Source organism: Notechis scutatus, chromosome 2 (genome assembly GCF_049901735.1).
Source record: "Notechis scutatus isolate UNSWTSFEM ecotype Mainland chromosome 2, rNotScu1.2, whole genome shotgun sequence".
In the NCBI taxonomy this organism is placed as follows: Eukaryota; Metazoa; Chordata; class Lepidosauria; order Squamata; family Elapidae; genus Notechis; species Notechis scutatus.
Genome location: NC_142010.1, coordinates 40,886,878 through 40,907,221, shown reverse-complemented (window position 1 = coordinate 40,907,221; position 20,344 = coordinate 40,886,878). Strand labels below are relative to the sequence as shown.

At 34.0% G+C, this 20,344-nt stretch overlaps 1 protein-coding gene across 5 annotated transcripts in view; it reads right to left on the bottom strand.

The window, feature by feature from the left end:
• Window positions 1-20,344, bottom strand: part of LOC113418127 (contactin-4-like) — a 356,259-nt gene that overhangs the window by 277,556 nt on the left and 58,359 nt on the right. For all 5 annotated transcript variants that reach the window (XM_087954600.1, XM_087954599.1, XM_087954602.1 and 2 more), the window contains exon 2: window positions 19,998-20,138. In XM_087954600.1, coding sequence (XP_087810726.1) covers window positions 19,998-20,052 — 55 coding nt within the window. In that variant the 5' untranslated portion in view covers window positions 20,053-20,138. The remainder of the gene's footprint in view (window positions 1-19,997; window positions 20,139-20,344) is intronic.

Sequence of the window (20,344 nt, the reverse complement as noted above, 5' to 3'; positions counted from 1 at the left end):
CACCTCAGTGTTTTGCTCGAATCTCTTGGCCTCTGAGCACCTTCTCATATTATTAATCTTCGACAAGGACTGGGGCTACAGTTTTGCTTGCTTTCCTTAAGTGGAAATGTCTTTATCCAGTTTTGCTCTCGAAGGGCTAAATCTTATGATTTCAGCTCTTTAAATGCAAATAAAAACTTGATGAAATAAATGATGGTAGAAACTACAACTGTTTCAGGGATTAGGCTTATTTGGTAAAATCACATGTTATTTTTGTACAACCATCCAACTTGAAGCAGGGTTCCCAAAGAAACAAGAAACAAGACAATGATGCCTATATGGAAACCAAATCCGGACACAAATCTACTCAGATGTTTCCTTGTCCCTGCATCCACACCAACAGCAGCACATAGGTCCCAACAATCACACAGACACACAGAGATACACACACACACACACACACACACACACACACACACACACCATGTTCTTTCTCTATTGTGGTACATGTTATCATCTGCCAGCAATCTAGATTCTGCAGAGGAGAGAGTATAACTTTTCACAAAATAATTAATGGATTCAGATTTGACATTAAAACTAAAAACAAGGACAAAGTAATATTGTTGTATTTCATCCTCCCAGGACCCTCTACTGCAGATCTCAAAGGGAACATTTTTTGGGGAGGAAAGGTTTTTTAACAACACAACAAAGCAAGTGATTGATGAACTCATAAACATAGAAAGGTTTCAGACTTTCACAAAATGTCTTAATAAAATTCAATGGGTTTTAACATTTAATAAATGGTAATTCATCAGATGCCTAAATATGTTTGAATATATGCATATTGCTGTCTTCTATTCCACCCTCTCCCTTGTTTTCTTCCAGTTTAAATCATGTTAACAACTCCATGAACCTGAGCTGTTGGTCACAAAAGCTTCTGCCACACCATAAAATGTCTTAGTCGGATAATATATGATCAGACTTCTCCTGATTTTTGCCTACCAGAGTCTAACACAGTTCTCCTCTATACAGGTAGTCCTCAATTTGCAACCACAATTGAGCTAAAAATTTCTGTTGCTTTAGTGAAACATTTGTTAAGTGAACTTTGCTCCATTTTACAACTTTTCTTGCCACATTTGTTAAGTGAATAACTGCAGTTGTTCAATTAGTAACATGGTTGTTAAATGAACCTGGCTTCCCCATTGAGTTTGCTCATCAGAGGGTTGCAAAAGGTGATCACATGACTCCAGGACACTGCAACCATCATAAATGTGAACCAGTTGTCAAGCACCCGAATGTAAATTACATGACCATGGAGATGCTGCAATGGTCATAAGTGTGAACAATGGTCATAAGTAACTTTCTTCAGTTGCCATTGTAACTTTGAATGGTCACTAAGTGAACTGTTGTAAGTCAAGGATTATCTGCATATGGGATATAAAACCAAAATGAATGAATTTTTTTAAATAAATGGTACATTCAAGATGTAAGTATTATCTTGCTTAAATAAAACTTAGAAACTTTTATTTTGCATTTTCATCTTGCTAAGGAAAGCAGTGGGCATGCAAGTGAAATCCTGGGTATTAACTTGGAGCAGAGAGTTTGAAAACTGCTTAAAATTCTCCTGTATTTCTAATGCTTTGTTTCTTCTTGTCTGCTTCAAGCTTTTGCTACATATGCTACATCAATGAAGTCATCTTCTTCAAACTCAAATCTCATCTTTTTATCTTCTGTACTCACAATGGCTTTTTCCCTGCTGCCTTATATACTTCCTTTAATGCCTTTTTCTTCTTATGGACCACATATGTGACTCTAACTCTTTCAATCTCACCAAGTTTGTGTTTTTATCTTTTTAAATATATTTTTAACTACACAACTTTGAAACCAATTGTATGTGAACTTGAAGTATGATGTGTCGATTCCTATTTCAGACAAGTATCAAAGGGGTACTGTCCAAGCATCTTCAAGAATCTACAACATAATTTAAGCATAATTTTAAACCCTCCTAAATTGGATGCTTATATAAATATGAGTTATCAGCTCTACTAGAGTGATAACCTTCAATTCAAAGGAATGTACTAGCAGTCTTGCCAAGAGGCCTCTATATGTGTAGAACAAGATTTTATCCTGTCTTCCTTAGGCTGATTTTTCAGGTTATCCAAATCAAACTTGTGGGGTTTTTTTTTCTTATCAGCACAATGATATGCAAAAACTGTTGAAGTCAGCAAATATCTATGGTATTCCATTTTATTGTTTTCTCTTGATGAGCTAAGTCCATTGTGGGTCAGTTCACAGATGGCTGAGCAATTGAGTGTTCCAGCTAGTACAGCATTGTCTGAAAAGAAACCTAGCATAATTTTTACTTGCTGATTGTTTTACTTCCACAGAAGGAAGATCAACACTGTAATGAATTATTAAAACACAGTGCATGCAATATTACAACTCATTCAGTGACCTACATGTGTACATGTGCTTTTGATCTAATGATCAATTATACTGGAGGTAACTAATTGACCTTGAATCATATTATCTGAATTGCACAAACCTTGGTTTCCTCCTATTTTGGTTCCATCCTATTTCCTAGGATGATTAACTGCTGGATGCTACAGAGAGTCTGTTCTTCCTCTCTTCACATGGCTTATTTTATACGGAATAAACTTTTCTTAAGTATTTCAGACTGCTAACAGCAAGTATTCAGACATAAAATAACTTCATGACACACACATCTAAAAACCTACAATCAAAGGCTACATTTCATTCATACTTCTGACCAAAACCTAAGCACAGCAAGCATCTTTAACACTTGAGCAAAAAAAGTGATGTTCTATTTCTCTTAATTGGGCAGGGAGGTTAACATATATTAGAAGAGACTTCAGACCTGGAAGTGGGAAATAAAGGCATACTAAAAATATAGACTAGAGTATTTATTTATTTGAAGGCCACAAGGTGACCTATATAATAATCCCTTCTGTTTTACAGAAGAAAGCACTGCTTGAAACTATGGTTTTATAAATCCTTGATTCAATTTAAAATATCCTCAGAGATTAAAGTAGTGACATTTATACATATACCACCTATGAAATACTTTTCTGAACGCTTTCCGTATATTTTATTAACATCTTTTGAAAATAACCCATACCTCATTTTGAGTTGAAATGAACATTCGTATTTCAGTTCTTTCTTTTTTTTACACTTATTTTACTCACTTATTGCTCTAAGCTTATTTCATTAACAACTTGATTTTGTCTGCAACCGTGGAGTTTATAAGACTTGTAGTACAAATGGGATATGTTCTTCAATTTATCTTCAGAAACTCCTCTGTCTCCACCAGATATCTCTTTTCCTTTTCTAGCTGAACCTAATTACCTGCTGACTATACAATCATATATATAGTAATCAAAACTTTTTTCATCAATATTATTGCATTTTTCATTCAGTATTTAGTGGCTGTTGAGAATACCTAGCAATGTAAATTATGGCATATCAAACAGAAATTAGTATTTACTTATTAAATTTATATGCTGCCCAAGTCACCAGTAAGGTGACTCTGGACGTAAAATTTTATAGAGGCAGTGGATGATGTGAGGTAATGACAGGAATATCTCTTTTCCCATAATTGACAGAAGATTTCCCCCCCTATTATGAAATCCAGCTGGGTGACTTTGGACTAATCATCCTCTCTCAGCCCAATTCACCTCACAGAGTTGGGGTTTTTATTTTGTGATGAAAAATAGGAGGAGGAAAGAATATTATTTGTGTTCGCCACCTTGAGTTATTTATAAAAATAATAAAGGCAGGACATAAATAGATAAATAAATAAAATAAATTGTTCTTCAACTGGACCTTTTCCACAGTCTTCTCATTTTTTTGATCCTAACAAATATAGTGCTGAAATAATGTGAATGGTGTGAGGTCATAGATTTGTGCTCATGCTGCTTAAAAAACATCCCTCCCTCACCCATATCTTCAGCTTAAAGCTAGTAGATTTGAGGTTTTGTATTTCTTCCCCAGCTGTTACCACACAAAATACAACTGGATTTGCTCAGTATGTTTAATGATGATGGAATTAGCTTCACTTTTTATTTAATCAGGTGCTAACTAAACAATTGGGGCATTCAGTCACACAAAACAGTAACAAAAAATTAAAATTAGCAAACATAGCCTAGGTGGTGTGCACAATCTACACATGCTCGTGCATGTTGCCTTTAAAACACACATTCCACTCTTCCGGTTGCAAGGCTTCGGCGGCGGCAGGAATCCGCTTCTCTGCAGGTCCCTGCTGCGCTCGCCGCTGAGGTACCCCCGATCCAATTGGATTTGGGGGTTGTCGCTGCCCCGAAGAGGCAGCGGAAGACAGAGGAGATCCGGGCAGGGGTCTGGGGATATCGCACCCCCTTTCCCCAGCCGGCTAGACTCCTTTTTCCTGAGGCGGTGGAGCGGCTGTCAGAGATGGCAGCCACATAGGAATCTTCAACCGGATAAGAGTTGTGCAGGAGGAAGAATCAGAAGGAGAAGTTTTCTTGGCTGAACCAGGACATTAAGATACTTTTAAACACCCTGGAAACCTGACTTTTGGATTGATACATTTGTTTCCAAAAGAAGTTCTTAAAACGGCGAAAGTGCTGAAGGAAAGTTCACTCCCCTTCCTTACGGAGAAAGCAAATGAGCACTGGAAAACCTGCTGCTTTAAGGTAAAAACAAGCTCTTTGTTATAAGTGGGAAGGAGAGGACTAAAAAAAAAAAAAATCTTTTAAAACTGGTTGGAGGAGACGCTTTGAAGATTATAAGACCAACAACTAATTGTAATACGGCTTTAAAATATATTTGGGATTTTGCCCCAGGAGGAAAAGTTGCAAAGAGAAGAAGAGGAAATAATTTCTGGCTGTTTGGATTGTTTGATAACTTTGACATTTGCAAATTACCTTAAGACTAAAAACATCTGGGTTGTTCTTAAAAATTTACAATGGCACCATCTCTGGATCAACTAAAAATGGAATATGAAAAATTAAAAGAAAGAGAACCAAATGGCAAGAATTCATTGGGAGCTGTCTTCCACTTTTTAGAAATGGCGGTTTCTACGTACCAGCAAATACTTGATGAAGAAGGAGAAGGAGAAGAAGAAGAAAAGGAAGCCATTTTTAATGGACAAAAAATTTAATTAAGAAAGAAAATAGGAAGAGAGGAAGGAAAAATGAGAATTTAAGATTCAATAAAACAACCAAGAAAAAGAAAAATAAGGTGAAAAAAAGGTATAATGTTAGAAAGCAATTGAAAAGAGAATTACAACAGAGAGGGGAAGCTAAAAAGGTAGAGGTTAGAAGAAGGGGGGGGGGAGATCAGACTGGAGAAGAAAGGGAGGGAAAAAAGGAAAAAAAGCCACGGTCTGGAACAAGATATTTTTTTTAGAGATAAAGGATAAACGATGTATAATTTAAGAAAGATTCTGCAAGAGTACATAAGATAGTATTGTAGTATTTGCATTTGAAATAGTCCATTGGAATATTATAAGATTTAACAAAATATTAAAATATTAAAATGTTTTATAATGATAGATTTCAATATTTAATAAAATATCAAAGAGAATGTGTAAAATGATTAATGTTTAGTTATACTATTAATAGAATTAGAATTAGAATGGAAATTATATATTTAATTATATTATAAGTTTATTATTCTTTTTCTTTTCAAAATGCAACATGTAGAATGTACTAAGCAGAATCAGGATAGAAATTATGTATTATTTTAAGTGTTACTTTAGGGAAAGGCGTCACACCTTAAAAGTGATTATAGGGGAAATTTTTTTGCTAAAGAGAAGAGATAAATAGATGATTGGAAAAGAACAGACAAAAGATACAAACATAATGATTCTGAAATAAGATGAAATAAACAAAATATAACTAAGAGAGTGAAAAGAAGGGAGAAGTTATATAGAAAATATAGAATGGTTAATAAGATATGAATGGTATATAAGGTGAGCACGAACTTGATTTAGGTCTGTCAAAAAAGATGTAACCCGGGGCTAAGCCACTTTTCAAAAGAAGTTTTATGTTTTATGTTTTGTGTTTTGGTTAGCTATGTTTTGATCGTGAATTAATAAAACCTTGGAGGAATAAAGCTAGAGAAATTTGGAAAAGACATGTATAAATAATAATTAAGAAGGTTTTATCTTTTTATGTTTTGTTTTATGTTCTGTATTTTGTGTGTTTATGCTTGATGGAGAATTAATAAAACCTTGATAGAAAGAAATATAATTGAATAAAAGTGAAGGGAGAAATAATGAGAAATTTGGAAAAGATATATATGTGTTTAAATGGAAATGTGATAATGTGGAACTATGCTTTAAAAAACAATGCCTTATTTGCCTTGTTAAAACTTATAAGTAATTTTTGAGAAAGGAGGTTTTATACTTTGATGTTTTATGTTTTGTTTGTCTTTAAAATCAATAAAATTTGTTTTAAAAAAAAAACACATTCCATTTGTACCTAGGAATGTTAGAATTTTGTTCTAAACTTATTGCTCTTATTTTTAAATAAAATGAAGGGCAGGATAGGAAACCCTGAAGTTATTGTTGTGTATTCATGGACACGAACTTCCTCTTGTCCTCAATTTGTATCTTGTATAACCCCTTTTTTACTGTAGTGCTGAAGGTGAATAATCTATCAAGGTCACTCTGGAAAGCTAGATAGTACAGAGGATCTTATTTCTATGACAATCAGGGGGCAGGAAGGCAATATCCTGTCTTATCTCTTTTGCCACTTTCATGAACATAACCTCTTGGTCCCATTTCATCAGTTTTAGTTATTTAAAGTTTAAAGCATAAAAGGTTGCCCAGCCCCATGCTGTTTAATGTTGTAAGCTGTCCCTTTGGTATAGGCTCAGAGAATTCAAAGATACAAACACCGATATAGTTTTGCAAGGTACAATCCTTGTCACTGGTCTTAGTTCAAATTTTGAAATCAAGCAATTAATCATAACTTAATTAATATACTATGCATCTTTCATTTCACTGTAACAGAAATAAATTATAACTGTTTGGTTAAAGGGTTGATATTTCAAGAAATAAAGATACGAAGCTTGAAAACATTCACTGGGTTTGGCAGTATGAAAACTACTTATAATTCCTGAGCTTGAAAAAAAAAATTCATCAGAAACTTCTTTAATATTATAACAACTTTGGGAATTTTCTGAAATATATTATAAGGAGGGTTCTAGAGATATTTTTGTTTCTACAAACATCTTCATTTTATCAGCTCTGGTATATTTCTAAATATAATATTAGTAGATTCCTAGAATGTAACCTAGTAATACATGTAATTATATTATTTCTATGTCATTGGTCTTTCAGTAAATTTCTAAATATTTAAACATTCATTTGAACTTCTGTATTTTCTAAAATAACCAAGAAGTGCAGTTTTGTTATAAAACTTATTCCATTTCCATTCAGCTTTAACTTAGAGGGGGGGAAATACATTGTGTGATCCTGTAATTTCTATCACTGGAAATAAAACCAGAGGCAGCTACTGGCATAACAATTCATTTTAAACAAACTTTCTGTTAACTTTAAGCATAATTTAAATAATTTAACTCATCAACTACAATGGAATACACTGTGCATCTTTTATTTCACTGCCACAGGAATAAATGCATTTGTGCTGCATAACTTCAAGAGTTTCTCTTTGAATGACTGCAAATGACTCGAACAATAATGAACAAATGTGAAGTATCCCCAGTCTAATTGTGTTGTACAATACACTCCCAAATCTCCTACTTAAATAATCTGAAATAATACTAAATATTGTGATCAGATCTTTCCAATCATTCCATCTACCTATCTCACCTACTATCTAATTTATATTCTGCCTTTTATTCAAAAGCTCAAGGCAAAATACATATAACATACATTCCCTTATTTTTCCCTACCACACCCTTTGACATAGATTAGGCTAGGAGAGATTTATTGTTCCAAAGTCACCCACTGAGCTTGAATTTTTGCTGGGGAGTTAAACTTTCCAGGTTCTAGTCCAATATCTTAAACACTCTTTTGTACTAAAGGAAGAAACAGAGGTCAACAAACAAATAACCATTATTGGTGGGCCACATACCTGTCCTCTTCAAATAAGTAGACATTCTTTTTATTTATTTATTCATTTTATTCATTTATTGAATTTCTATTGCCACCTATATAGCACATGGCTACTCAAGGCGGCTTAGAATATAAAACCTCATTTAAAACAATAAAATTAATAAAAAAGAATAAAATAAATTAATATAATAAAATTATCCCCTACCCGCCACCCCCTGCCCTGGCGACAGCATATCACATGAGCCATTTAATGGGCTCCATCCCACTCTGGGTTCCCCATGCCTGTTGGCAGAACCAGGTCTTCAGCGTCTTCTGGAAGAGTATTAGAGTGGGGACCATTCTAATCTCTGGGGGAATGATGTTCCAGAGAGAGGGAGCCACCATGGAGAAGGCCCTTTTAGATGAGAAAGTCAATCAGCATCACTGCTTCATGGGGCAATTTTTAAAAAAGTTTTAGCATGTTGTGTATTATGTGCATGGCCTTGTGCTTAATTATTATCTTCCTGTTCTTGTTTTTTTTTTTTTTTTTTTTACTGTAATTCAGAAAGAGTATTAGTTTCCATTTTCTCTTTTCTTTGGGATCCGGTAGTCATCCTGTTCCATCTATAAGTTTCCACATTGACCTATCTCTAATAATAATCTAGAGCAATTCAAAGGACCTTGCAATAATCTTTTTGATTCCATCCATCTGCCTTCCTCTTCTTTTACTTCCCTTGAACCTGTTAAGCATAATTGTTTTTCTTGATGCAATTAATCATCTGTTCACTTCATATACCCAAGGTATGTTAGTTTCCACTTGTTGATCAATGCCTTGAGAGAAGACAATTAGTCTTTATTTGGCCCAGGATTGATTAATGGGCCTTCTTGTAGTCTACAGCAACATTATGAACCCTTTTCAAATCCATAGTTCAAAGTCATACCTTTTGTTATTCTTTCTCAGTGTCCACTTTTCATAGTTGTACACTATGTAAGAAAGGCCGCTACTTTAATTATCTTCTGTATATTTGTCATTATTTTTTCCCCCACAAATTAATCTTCCAACATTTTTCTACCTTTATATATTAATGAGCCAAAGAAAACAAAGCTATCTACCACTTTCATATTTCTCCATCAATCATAAATCAATTGGGCATACAGACTGACATTATCTTTCTCTTAATATTTAATCATAACCTTGATCTTTTTTTAACTTTCAATAGGGTTTTTTAAAGTGTTCTTTATTGTTAGCTAACAAAACAATTTTCACTTTATAACGAAATTTGAAACTTTCAATTTTCTTGCTTCATTTTTATCAATCCTGCCTAGAGCATATTTTCTATATAAGTAGATTTGATAGACATGGGATCAAAATAGGCATTTATTTATTTCAATTTATATAGATGCCCACTCATATATATGATTCCAAGTTACCCACAAGTTAATAACAACAAAACCACAAACTCAAATGAATGTAAAACAATTAAAGGAAAAATTAACCCAAAACATTTAAAAACATGAGAGAGTGCCAACCAACAGTTGACAAACAATACAGTCATCTTACAGGCTCCCCACCTCCACTGGATCTCTAAGCCTAATGGCACCACCATTTCTTTAATGACTTCTTAAAGGCCATTAGAGCTGGGGCCAATCTAACCTCAGGGAGGATGAAGTTTCAAAGGGTAAGTGCCATTACAGAGAAGAATCTTTTCCTGGCTCTCATCAGATGGAAGATACTTCTTTCATTCTCTTCCTGTAATGGAATGTGTAAATGACTTTGGGGAATGAGGGGAAGAGATACTGTCTAGGAAATAATCAGACAAAACAGATAGGAGCCTCCAAGCTGCTTAAGCCATAGAAAGAAACTTAGGAAGAGTCCACCTTACAGGAAAAAGCAGTTAAAAGTGGTAAAGGAAAAAGTGCAATTTTTAAACTTGCAAGATTCTGTTAATGTAGACTTACAGTAAAGTAGAATTAGTTCATTTAGTTATGTCTCCTTTCTGGTTTACTTGGGAGGGCTGACACTTCTTTATCTGAATCACTTCTCCAGACCTTCCATTCAGGCCTTCTTGTTCATTGTAATGATTTATGGTATTTATTTCTTTTTATTTACACAGACACATTTATGTATGTATGTATGTATGTATGTATGTATGTATGTATGTATGTATGTATGTATGTATGTATGTATTTATTTATTTATTTACGCACTTGCTTACTCACTCCAACCTAGTCTTTGAGTTGGGCTATGTGTAGATGTGTGTGCATGGGAGAATTCACGTACATGTCTCTATGTCAATGTGTGTGATAAGAGTGAAAAATTTAAAGCTGTTAATTTAGAAAATGCACAGTGAAGCTGCAAATAACCCTTTGTTCTATATTCCTATAGTATACATTCCCATAGTACTAGAACTATTATAAAGAACCTATTTATGACCTTTTGTCTAAATATTGGTAGAGCTGTTCTTGATTCAGCTTCAACATATACAATAATAATTACTAAAAAACTATCTTGCACCAAAGTTTTAAAAACATTTCATATAAATGTGTTATAATTACTGTCTGTCAAATTACACCTACACACTTATTATACCAAACATGATAATTTATGAAAAAAGAACCTATTTATAAGAATATATGCAAGGAAATGATTGCAATAAAGTGATGTCAATGTAGCAAACCACTGTGCCAAAATGAATATTGATTATATGTTTATATATCTTTAGTTTTCCCATCCAAAATATTATTTTCAAGATATCATTTCCAGAGATGTTGCGATTCTAAATTAATAGCAAAACTAAAGTGATTGAATGACCAGACTTTGCAAAACAGAAAGAGTCAAAGGCAAAATAAAGACCATTGTTTACTGTAAATTAATATTTTGCTGCTAGGCATAGTTATCAAATAAATAAAATACAGCAAATTGATAAAGCAGCCATAAAAGATAAAATAAACCCTGTTGAACAATAAAACTGTTCCATAAGGCAACTGGCCAGAACAGCAGCACCCTGAAAGAAGTGTTGTATAATTTGGGAGAAGCACAGAAAAGTGACTATATCTCACCACAAGCGTTCTCCACTACGTCTGGGACAAATATGGGAGGATTTCTCTATATATTGTAGAGGATAGCCAGAATAATGTAATAAAAGAACTCAGACTAATATTATTCAGTGTTTTTTGTTATCACTGAGTTGTCCCCAGCTTGTTAGAAAATGTACTTGTGCATTTTAAATCCTCTTTCCCCAGTATATTAAACTACAGCTCTGCATGTACAAAAAAAAGTTCCTTTATCTTTTGTCATAAAGAAACATTTCTTCACACACCATTCTTTTCTGATTTGCTTAACAAACCACTGCCTTTCCTCAACGGATACATATACAACTCCATTTGTACTTATACCTTTAGTTAGAACCAAAAGTGTGTGTGTGTGTGTGTGTGTGTGTGTGTGTAAACTACCACCTTAAAAAAAAAAAACATTTTCTGACCATTTTTCTTTTGATTCAAAACATTCTATGTTTCTTAATATTATGCTACCTTGTTTGCACAGATTTTGTGGCCTGCCTGTTAGTGGAGAAATACATACTTAAGACATGGCTGGTAACAAACCATTTTCAATATATATGCAGCAATTATTCATAGTTTTAACTCTTCAATATTCTATATTCATAATATTTTAAATCTTTCTTAATGACTTGTGGGATTGCTGAACAAAGAGATCAAACCGCTCCTATTATATAACTACTACTGCTTTAAAACTATCTGCAGTTGCTAAGAGAAATGAATTCATACTTGTAAGGATACAACTATCCACAGTAACCTTTGGACATTTAATTACAATGAAACTACTTAAGAAAAGTTTTTTATGAGATAAGTATATTTATTCACATGTAGAATTATACAAAACATGATACATCTAAAGAATGTACTTAAGTTGGACATACTTCGGTTGGGTTATAGTTTAAGTTAATTATACTGATGTACAGTATCAATATATCTTAATTGTTCTAATTTTCAAAACAGAATGAAATAGGAATGCAAAATACATATTGTCCTTTTCAAATAGCAAAGCCTTTCATAATTCTGTCCCCTGTTTGGTGATGCAGTGGTTAGAATGCAGTACTGCAGGCTAATTCTGCTGACGACTAATTGCCTACAGTTTGGCAATTCGATTCTCACCAACTCAAGGTTGACTCAGCCTTCCATCCTTCCAAGTTGGTAAAATGAGGACCCAGATTATTGGAGGCAATATGCTGACTGTAAACTTATTAGAAAGGGCTGTAAAGCACTGTGAAGTGATATATAAGTTTACCTGCTATTGCTTTAATTTTAATACTTTTAAAATTATAATACTTTTTTCCAAAGAAGTTCTTTTTTTTTTTTTTTTGCCTTAGACACCTTAGATGCTTAATTAAGTTAGAAATTTCCAAGTTCTATTCCACTGGTGACTGCTAGCTTGTTAATTAGTTGCCTCTTTCATTGATTAGCAACTTAGGCAGTACTCAATTATAAATGGCTACAATGTCTGCCTTGCTTTGGAGTCTAATTAATATGATATAGACTGTTTAACTACTGGTGTGTCTAAATTATTTATGATGGCAAAACTACATTTTATTGTTAATCAACAAAAGTAGCATAAAATAAAAACATCTAAATGAATTATTTGTGTTTTGTTTTATCATAATTTACAACAAAACTTTTTGAAAGTTAGTGCAATTATGAGCCAACATTCTCTGCAAAAAACTATTGCTTAATTTCAGAAAGTGCCACAATATTTGATGCACACATTAAAATACATTAAACAAAGAACACAATCTGTTGAATGCATTTTAATTAAGCGCTAAACAAGGGAACAGAACATTATGTTCAAATACAAAATTAAAGAGAGAAAAGATTAGGATGACAAGTTCATTTTTTGGTGAGAATGGATGTGTCTTATCTTCTTTCTCTATTTATGATTGGAACAAGAGATCCCATTAGTGAAATTCTATTCACAGGATGCTCATCTAGAAGAAATTGGGGTGAATGTTCATTTAGTTTATATTCATTATGTCAGGATTCCAGCAATCGCCCTAATTAAATCATGATTCTCGAGCTAAACTTCAAAAAACTTCAAAAAACTTCAAAGGATTTATTAGAGGTGACATACTGGCACTGACCTGTATGAAGCCAACTCTGGCATACATAATTTACAGTCACCTGTGACCCTGTTTTCCCCCTCCCCCCTGGGGGTCTCATAAACCAGATTCTCCAATTGAGCACATTCATGGGCTGGGTGTCATCATTCACATCCTCCAATTAAATATATTTGCGGGCAAAAGCTCTGGTATTTTAGTTACAATATTTTAAAGATAAGAGTTGGAATGTATTTTCGCTTTCAAAATGCTGCACTGCTGTTCCATATTTTCTTCCTCTCCCCCCCTTTTTAATGGGAACTACTAAAACAGGCATAGGAATGTTTTATGAGTTGACACATTATGCTACCTAAATTAATCTTGTCACCAAGAGGTACCCTGTTATTCCATTCAACCTTATTAGGAATCATCAAAGGCAGTCAGATGGTATTTTCTGGGATTCAAACCCTCTACCAGGAAATGAACTCATATATCTTCACACTTGGATCATTACTTTTATTGAATTAGCTTTAGGTACTACCAGTAGTAGCTTGCAGGAAGGGATAAAGGAGAAATTTCTCATCCTCCAAGTTCTATAAAACCCTGTACATGGGAACATATAATGTGGCACTTTGCTATGAGACTTCAAGAGAATGTATAAACCACTCTGACTGCTGCTAAGCTGAACTAGAAACCACAGGCAGGAGAGCATAAAAGATAGCACCAGATCACCATAAGAAAGGTTTATGAGCCAATAGTTCCTCCATTTAATTTAAAACAAGTATTGTGCATATTTGAGATATGATCTCCCAAAGATTCTTCAGAACATACAGGAATGAAAAGATCACATCTGTTTGCAACCCTTTAAAGCAGCTGTGTAAAAAAAAAAAAAGCACTATGCTATTCCAGGACACTGTAGACAGGTGTTTTGCTGCTAGATATGCTAAAGTGCCTTTTGAAGATTGAATCTGATGTGCTGCATAGCCCAGAACTCTTCCTGATACTGGAGTGGCTCTGAGGAAAAACAAATCCAACCCATGCTGTTTAAAGACAGGGAAAAGGGTAAGAAATCTGAAACTCTAAAAAACTGTTTATGGAATTGTATGGAGCACTCTGCCTATGAAAAAAAAGATGAAGAGATCAATTGAGACTTTGATAACAGTTTTTCCTTGTTCCTGTGGCTTGCTACATGAAAGAGAACGTCAGTAAGAGAATGAGAGGGAAAAAAGGAAAAGGGAAGGAGAAAAAAACAAATGTCAGAGAAATAACAAGTGCCTTCATGGAGTTTATTTTTATTTTTTTTAACACAGGACCTATCAGGTTACTCTAAATAGAATGTGGTCTTTGACAAAAGAAAGAGTTGCCCTACTTTGTTTTAAATCATAACTATCAGTGATACATTTCCCTGAATTTGACACACAGATTTCCATGAGAAAAAAAATCAAAAACCATACTAAGAAAAATATTTTTATTAGAACATATCAAAGGTTTCAAAACTGGCTAATTTGAACTTTGCAAGACACCTTTCTTTAGTTTCTAAATCTAGTCACTTTGCCTCCTTAATAACATTTCTTCTTTTGGGCAAAGTACAAGCAATTAAAGCTAGGGCTCACAGTCTTAACTTTATTGCTCTTTGAAATACTGAGTGCATTGTTTTTTTTATAATTCATTTCTAATTTTAAACAGAGCTTGGTCAAATAGTGGAATTAAAACTGATTATTTAAAATGAATAAGCCAGCAATTAGAATTTTATAGTGCCCTTTGGATATGCCTTTATTTTTACATTTCTCCTCTATAGGAACAAACTTAAGTAATAACGTACTTGCAGAAGGCATTTTTTCCTCTCAATGTGCTACCCCACAGGGGGAGGGGGGAAGCAAAGGTTTTGATTATTCACTTTTTTTAAAGCTTGCTTTATTTAATGTTGTACTTGACACACACACAAAGCCTTTTGCAGCAAGGATCCAACCTATTTCAGATTCATAATTAAAGTCTTCTCCCATTTGCTGATTTTGAAAGAGAGTGAAACCAGAAGCAAATCCCTCAGCTCATTCATATGCCACCTGCCTGAGTAATCTAACATTCTTCTTCTTCCTTCACTGCCTGAGCTTAAATCTATCCATTTAACAACTCACCCTGAACAGCTTCCCATCTCACCTGCCTGAACTTGAAACCAATCACAGAACATTCATTATAGCTGCAGCTGTCATAGTTCTTTCGCTTTGTATAATGCTTCTTCCATGGTGTATCTCTCCTGCCCTATCACCTCTTTGTGACAGAGTTTGTTGCATTGTATGTCAGATTCAAGGGAGGGAGGAAGACAATTCCTGTCTGGAAATACTGAACACTGAAATAGGAGGATGCTAACCAGCAATGAAGGAATGATCTATGGCCTTGGATAAATATCCTCTCACTATAGACTAATTTATGCATTAAGTATTGTTAGGACAAGCAAATGTATATTAATATTCTAATTAGAAGGGAAAAGACAGAGCATTTATTCAGAGACATAAGCATTTTTCGTGTTCAAATGCTCGGTAATTAAAAGGCAGTAGTAAATGGACTTCTGGAAATATTTTATACTTTTGGTTAAGTTTTAAATTTACAGTATACTAACTATGATAAGGATGTCCACAAAAAGGAGATAAATGTTTGCTGTTTATATATAAAAGGATAGTTCAACAAACCATAAAGTTAGTATTTAATACATAACAATAATACACGGGCAAACAATCAATACAAACTCAAGGTAAACCACTTCAAACTCGATTACAGAAAATATGACTTCAGCAACAGAGTAGTCAATGCCAAACTGTCTACCATAGACCTCACCCCATTCTTAAGAGGTCCTTAAAGGGGGCATGCATAAGCGCACCAGTGTGCCTGCTTTCCCTGTCTTACTGTCCCCATTTTTCTGTATTTAGTTCTTTTGTTCATGTTTATGTTCATACCTATACTTGTTATCTTGTACATGTTTGACAAACAAATAAAAAAATAAAATAAAGATATGTAACATGCAGAAAAGTTGTGTAAAATCATGAAAGTTCTGTAAACCAAAATAGTTTCTGCAATTATTTAAAAGTTAATTAAAAAAATGAATTTGAAATTGTTTCTCTTGGAAAGACAGTCAGTTATTTAAATTTTGCTTATGTTTCTAAAATATGAGACAGTAAAATCCATGTAGAAAAAATTGCCATGCTATCATTCATTCAATCATTTATCTTGGAATGAAAAGATAGTTAAAAATGCTCAGATTTTGTTAGAGTATAAACTTAACCACACAATTACTTAGTGTATATATGCAGAAGGTTGAGACATACAATTTTAGAAATTGTAATGTTAGTATAACCATAACCTCTCTGTGCTGTAAGACATCTTTTAAACAAATTATCTACTTGAACTGCTGTCAAGCAAAAAAATTAATACCACTTAGCAAAACCCCATCACATATTACAAAATGGACAGAATGGAGAACAGCAGAATCTTTCTTTTTAAAAACTACATTGAAGAAATGTTGGTTCCACTAATATAAATACTAAGCAGCAACTTGCGATTAAGGGGGGGATTTCTTTTTAAATTTAAGTTGACAGTTAACTTTAATAGACTAATAAAATCACTATATTTTTCATTTACATATGTGCATTTAGCAAAATATGTTTAATGTAGCTTAAAAGGTAGGAAAAATATATTTAAAAACTTGCTCATGTGAAAAGGCACTGTTAAGTACAATATGAAAGAGAAAAAGCACAAAACCAGTTCAGAACAGAATAACAGAGTTGAAAGAGATTGTGGACATCTTCTAGTCCAACCTTCTCAAGCAAGAAACTGTACACCATTTCAGACACATGGTTGTCTAATCTCTTCTTAAAAACTTTTGTCATTACTGCTCAGATGGGCCTCACATTGGACAGTACAAAAAAAACCCCAGCTATCACTTCATGAACTTCATAAACAATTTGCTTGCCTTCCCAAATGCTAAGTATCAAGTAGTAAAACACACAATATACTTTTTTTTTTTGCTTAACACAAGTTTTAACTGAACCATTTACAATCTGAAAACCATATCATAGCAAATAAGCAATGAACCAGCATAAGCAATGAACCAGCCACTTGTTAGTTATAGAGGGCTGCTTGGCAGAGCTTCCGTTTTTAAAAGTTTGCTTTTTATGACAAATATCAACTTTTTGTGCCATCTTTCCATTCAAACGTTGTTACTGGCTTGCTTGCTGTAAAGAGAAGTATGACTTCTTGAAGAAAGTTGATGTCATTTTTTTTTTTTTTTTTGTAAAAATTTTATTTGGGTTTTCACAAAACATAATACAAGTAAAACAATGTTTTTTGAGAATAGCATGGTCCTGGGTAATCCCTTCTCCATAAAGACACAAACTCAATTTCATATTCGTCTTTGTGTTCTATTCCATATCTCATTACTATTTTAACATTTTCTCAATAATTTTTCGCTTCCCTTGGTTTTCTCAACTTTGCTTTGAATTATCTCATTCCTTTCTAAATTCAGTTATATATATCTTTTTCTAAGCTTCAATATCTTTCTAATCATTATATTTATACTTTTGTCTATCCTGTTTCAATTTCATATTTTCTTTTCTCATTAAGCAAAAATTTTCCCTGTAGTTACTGATTGGAGTATGACACCTTTGTATCTTTTAATTTTTGTCCATTCAACTCTTATATAAACTTCAATTATGCCTTTACAATTATAACATTCGATATAACACATAACTCTCACTCGAGTTCTGCTTGGTACATTCTTAAAATACACACTAAGTTCTTAAAGAGAAGATATATATATATATATATATATATATATATATATATATATATATATATATATATGTATGTATTGTGTGTGTGTGTGTGTGTGTGTGTGTGTGTGTGTGTGTGTCATTCAGCTTTGTTCGGGTATTTTCCCACGTCATTGTAGTTGTGCTTTTAAAGTTGTAGCAACGTTTCGGCAGAATCTCATCTGCCATCATCAGGCTTCTGTATAGTGTTCATCTGTGAGTCAGACTTTTACAGTGGTTTCAGATTTAAATTTGGGGCAGCCTATTGCTGTGCCAGAATGGTTTTTTCTTTATCCTGATTGGTTGGGAGTCTTGGTCTGTGTTTATTGGTCTTGGAGTTTGCTGTGCTCTGCTTGATTGGTGTTTCTAATATCTTCTGTCTGTTTTTTGGCTCTTTTTGTATCTTGATTGGCTGGCAACATTGTGTTACTTTATTGGAGGCCTTTAGTGCAGCTTGGCTCCGGGTAAACGGACGGCTATCATTAGTTAGGAAGCTAGGTTTCATCTGGGTGCCTGGTTGGGGTGTGTTTGAGCTGGAGGTATCAGGGGGGATCTGTTTGTGCCCAAGTGCTTGTCTGGCTAGTGGTGTGGAGATTTTTTTGTTTGTGAGTGCAGGCTTCCAAATGATTGACAGTCTGGTGGAATCATCTCTTCTATTCATGCTTTCTGGTCTTTTTTCAATCTCTATGGCTTCTCTGATGATTCTGTGGCTGGGGTTTTCTATAGTGGCTAGGGTTTTGGTGCCATTGAAGTTGATGCTATGACCTGTGGCTTCCATGTGTTGGACTAGTGAGGAAGTGTGTTCCAGCTTTTTGACTGCATTTTTGTGTTCATCCAGGCGGGTACTTATTCTTCTATTGGTCTGTCCAATGTATGTGGCCGGGCATGATGCACAGGGGACTTCGTATATGCCTTGGTTTTCCAGGTCAATTTTATCTTTGGGGTTTCTAAGGATGGCTGCTATTTTTCTGTCTAGACAGGAGACGGTTAGAATGCAGAACTGCAGGCTACTTCTGGTGACTGCTGGCTGCCAGCAGTTTGAATCTCATCAGACTCAAGGTTGACTCAGCCTTCTATCCTTCCAAGGTCAATAAAATGAGGATCCAGATTGTTGTGGGCAATTTGCTGACTGTAAACCACTTAAAGAGGGCTGTAAAGCACTGTGGAGTGGTATATAGGTTTAAGTGCTATAACTATTTTTGTGTGTAGCAAAATAATGGTAATTCTGCTCTTTTCATCAATATTCTTTTCAAATACATATGAGATGGAGCTTGCATTGTCACTCTGTAATGTCTTTTTAATGAAATCATGGTTTGCTGCAGGTACCTATCACAATTAACTCAGTCTTTTTCCCCCTCAAAAATTGTTTTGATTTGTTTTTGCGAAGTTTAAAAACCCAGTGCAGCTTAAAGGATCAACATTTCTGACCACCACATGAATCTCACCCCTCATTATGTAAAAACTGCACACCACATATTAAAATTTTAATAAATCCTTATTTCCATCAAACACATGCAAGTATAGGGAAGCTTTATATAAAAAGGGAGATGAAGGCTGAGAGAGAAAAAAATATCAAAGTCTCCAAATTAACAGAAAACAAGGATCAGGGATTCCATTTCTGTATTTTATTATTCACTTTGTAGTTACACTATTCACAATCAGACATAATAAAAAAAACCAGTCAAACTCTAGTTTCTTTAAAAAGTGCTTTCTTATAGTTGGAGTGTTTAGGATGGGATAGAGAACAGCTGCTATCAACAAACCACTCTAAATTTACACACACAAAACCAAATAGAATGGTTGAACTTTGAAGCACCTTGAACTAAGCATGGAAAATACTAGCAGTAATAAAAGAAAGAAGTTAAAAGCATTGTGGAATCAATTCAACCATTTTAGTTAAATGCAAGCTAGGAAGACAGCTATTGTTGCTGCTGTATCATTCACATACAAAGCACAGTGGCCTTTGGAATGAATGTGTAATATTACAGTGGCATTTAAAAATCAGAAATAAACGAGAGGGAAAAAGTTTTAAAAATGACACATTACCTGCAAGGCACAACATGAACGATTGCAGTACGAGTAGTTCCCATGGCAACCTCATTTTCGGTTTCTGATGTCAAAGGAGACCCACGTCCAATATGTAGTGATTAGAATGCTGCTTCTTTTAAGTTATATCCGATCTTTAATCTGTAGGAATAGAAAGAGCAGTATTACAATAAGATTTAGGATTACAGCTCCTTATGCTCTTTGAGACTCTCTGCTTTTCCCCTTGATTTAAAACAAATTTACACCTAAAGGAAAAGAGATGAAAACAACTGGAATAAAAGTAAAATCTGCCACAGATTTTACACAGATTTTACTGCAGCAGACACATCAATTACTTTCAAGTTGCT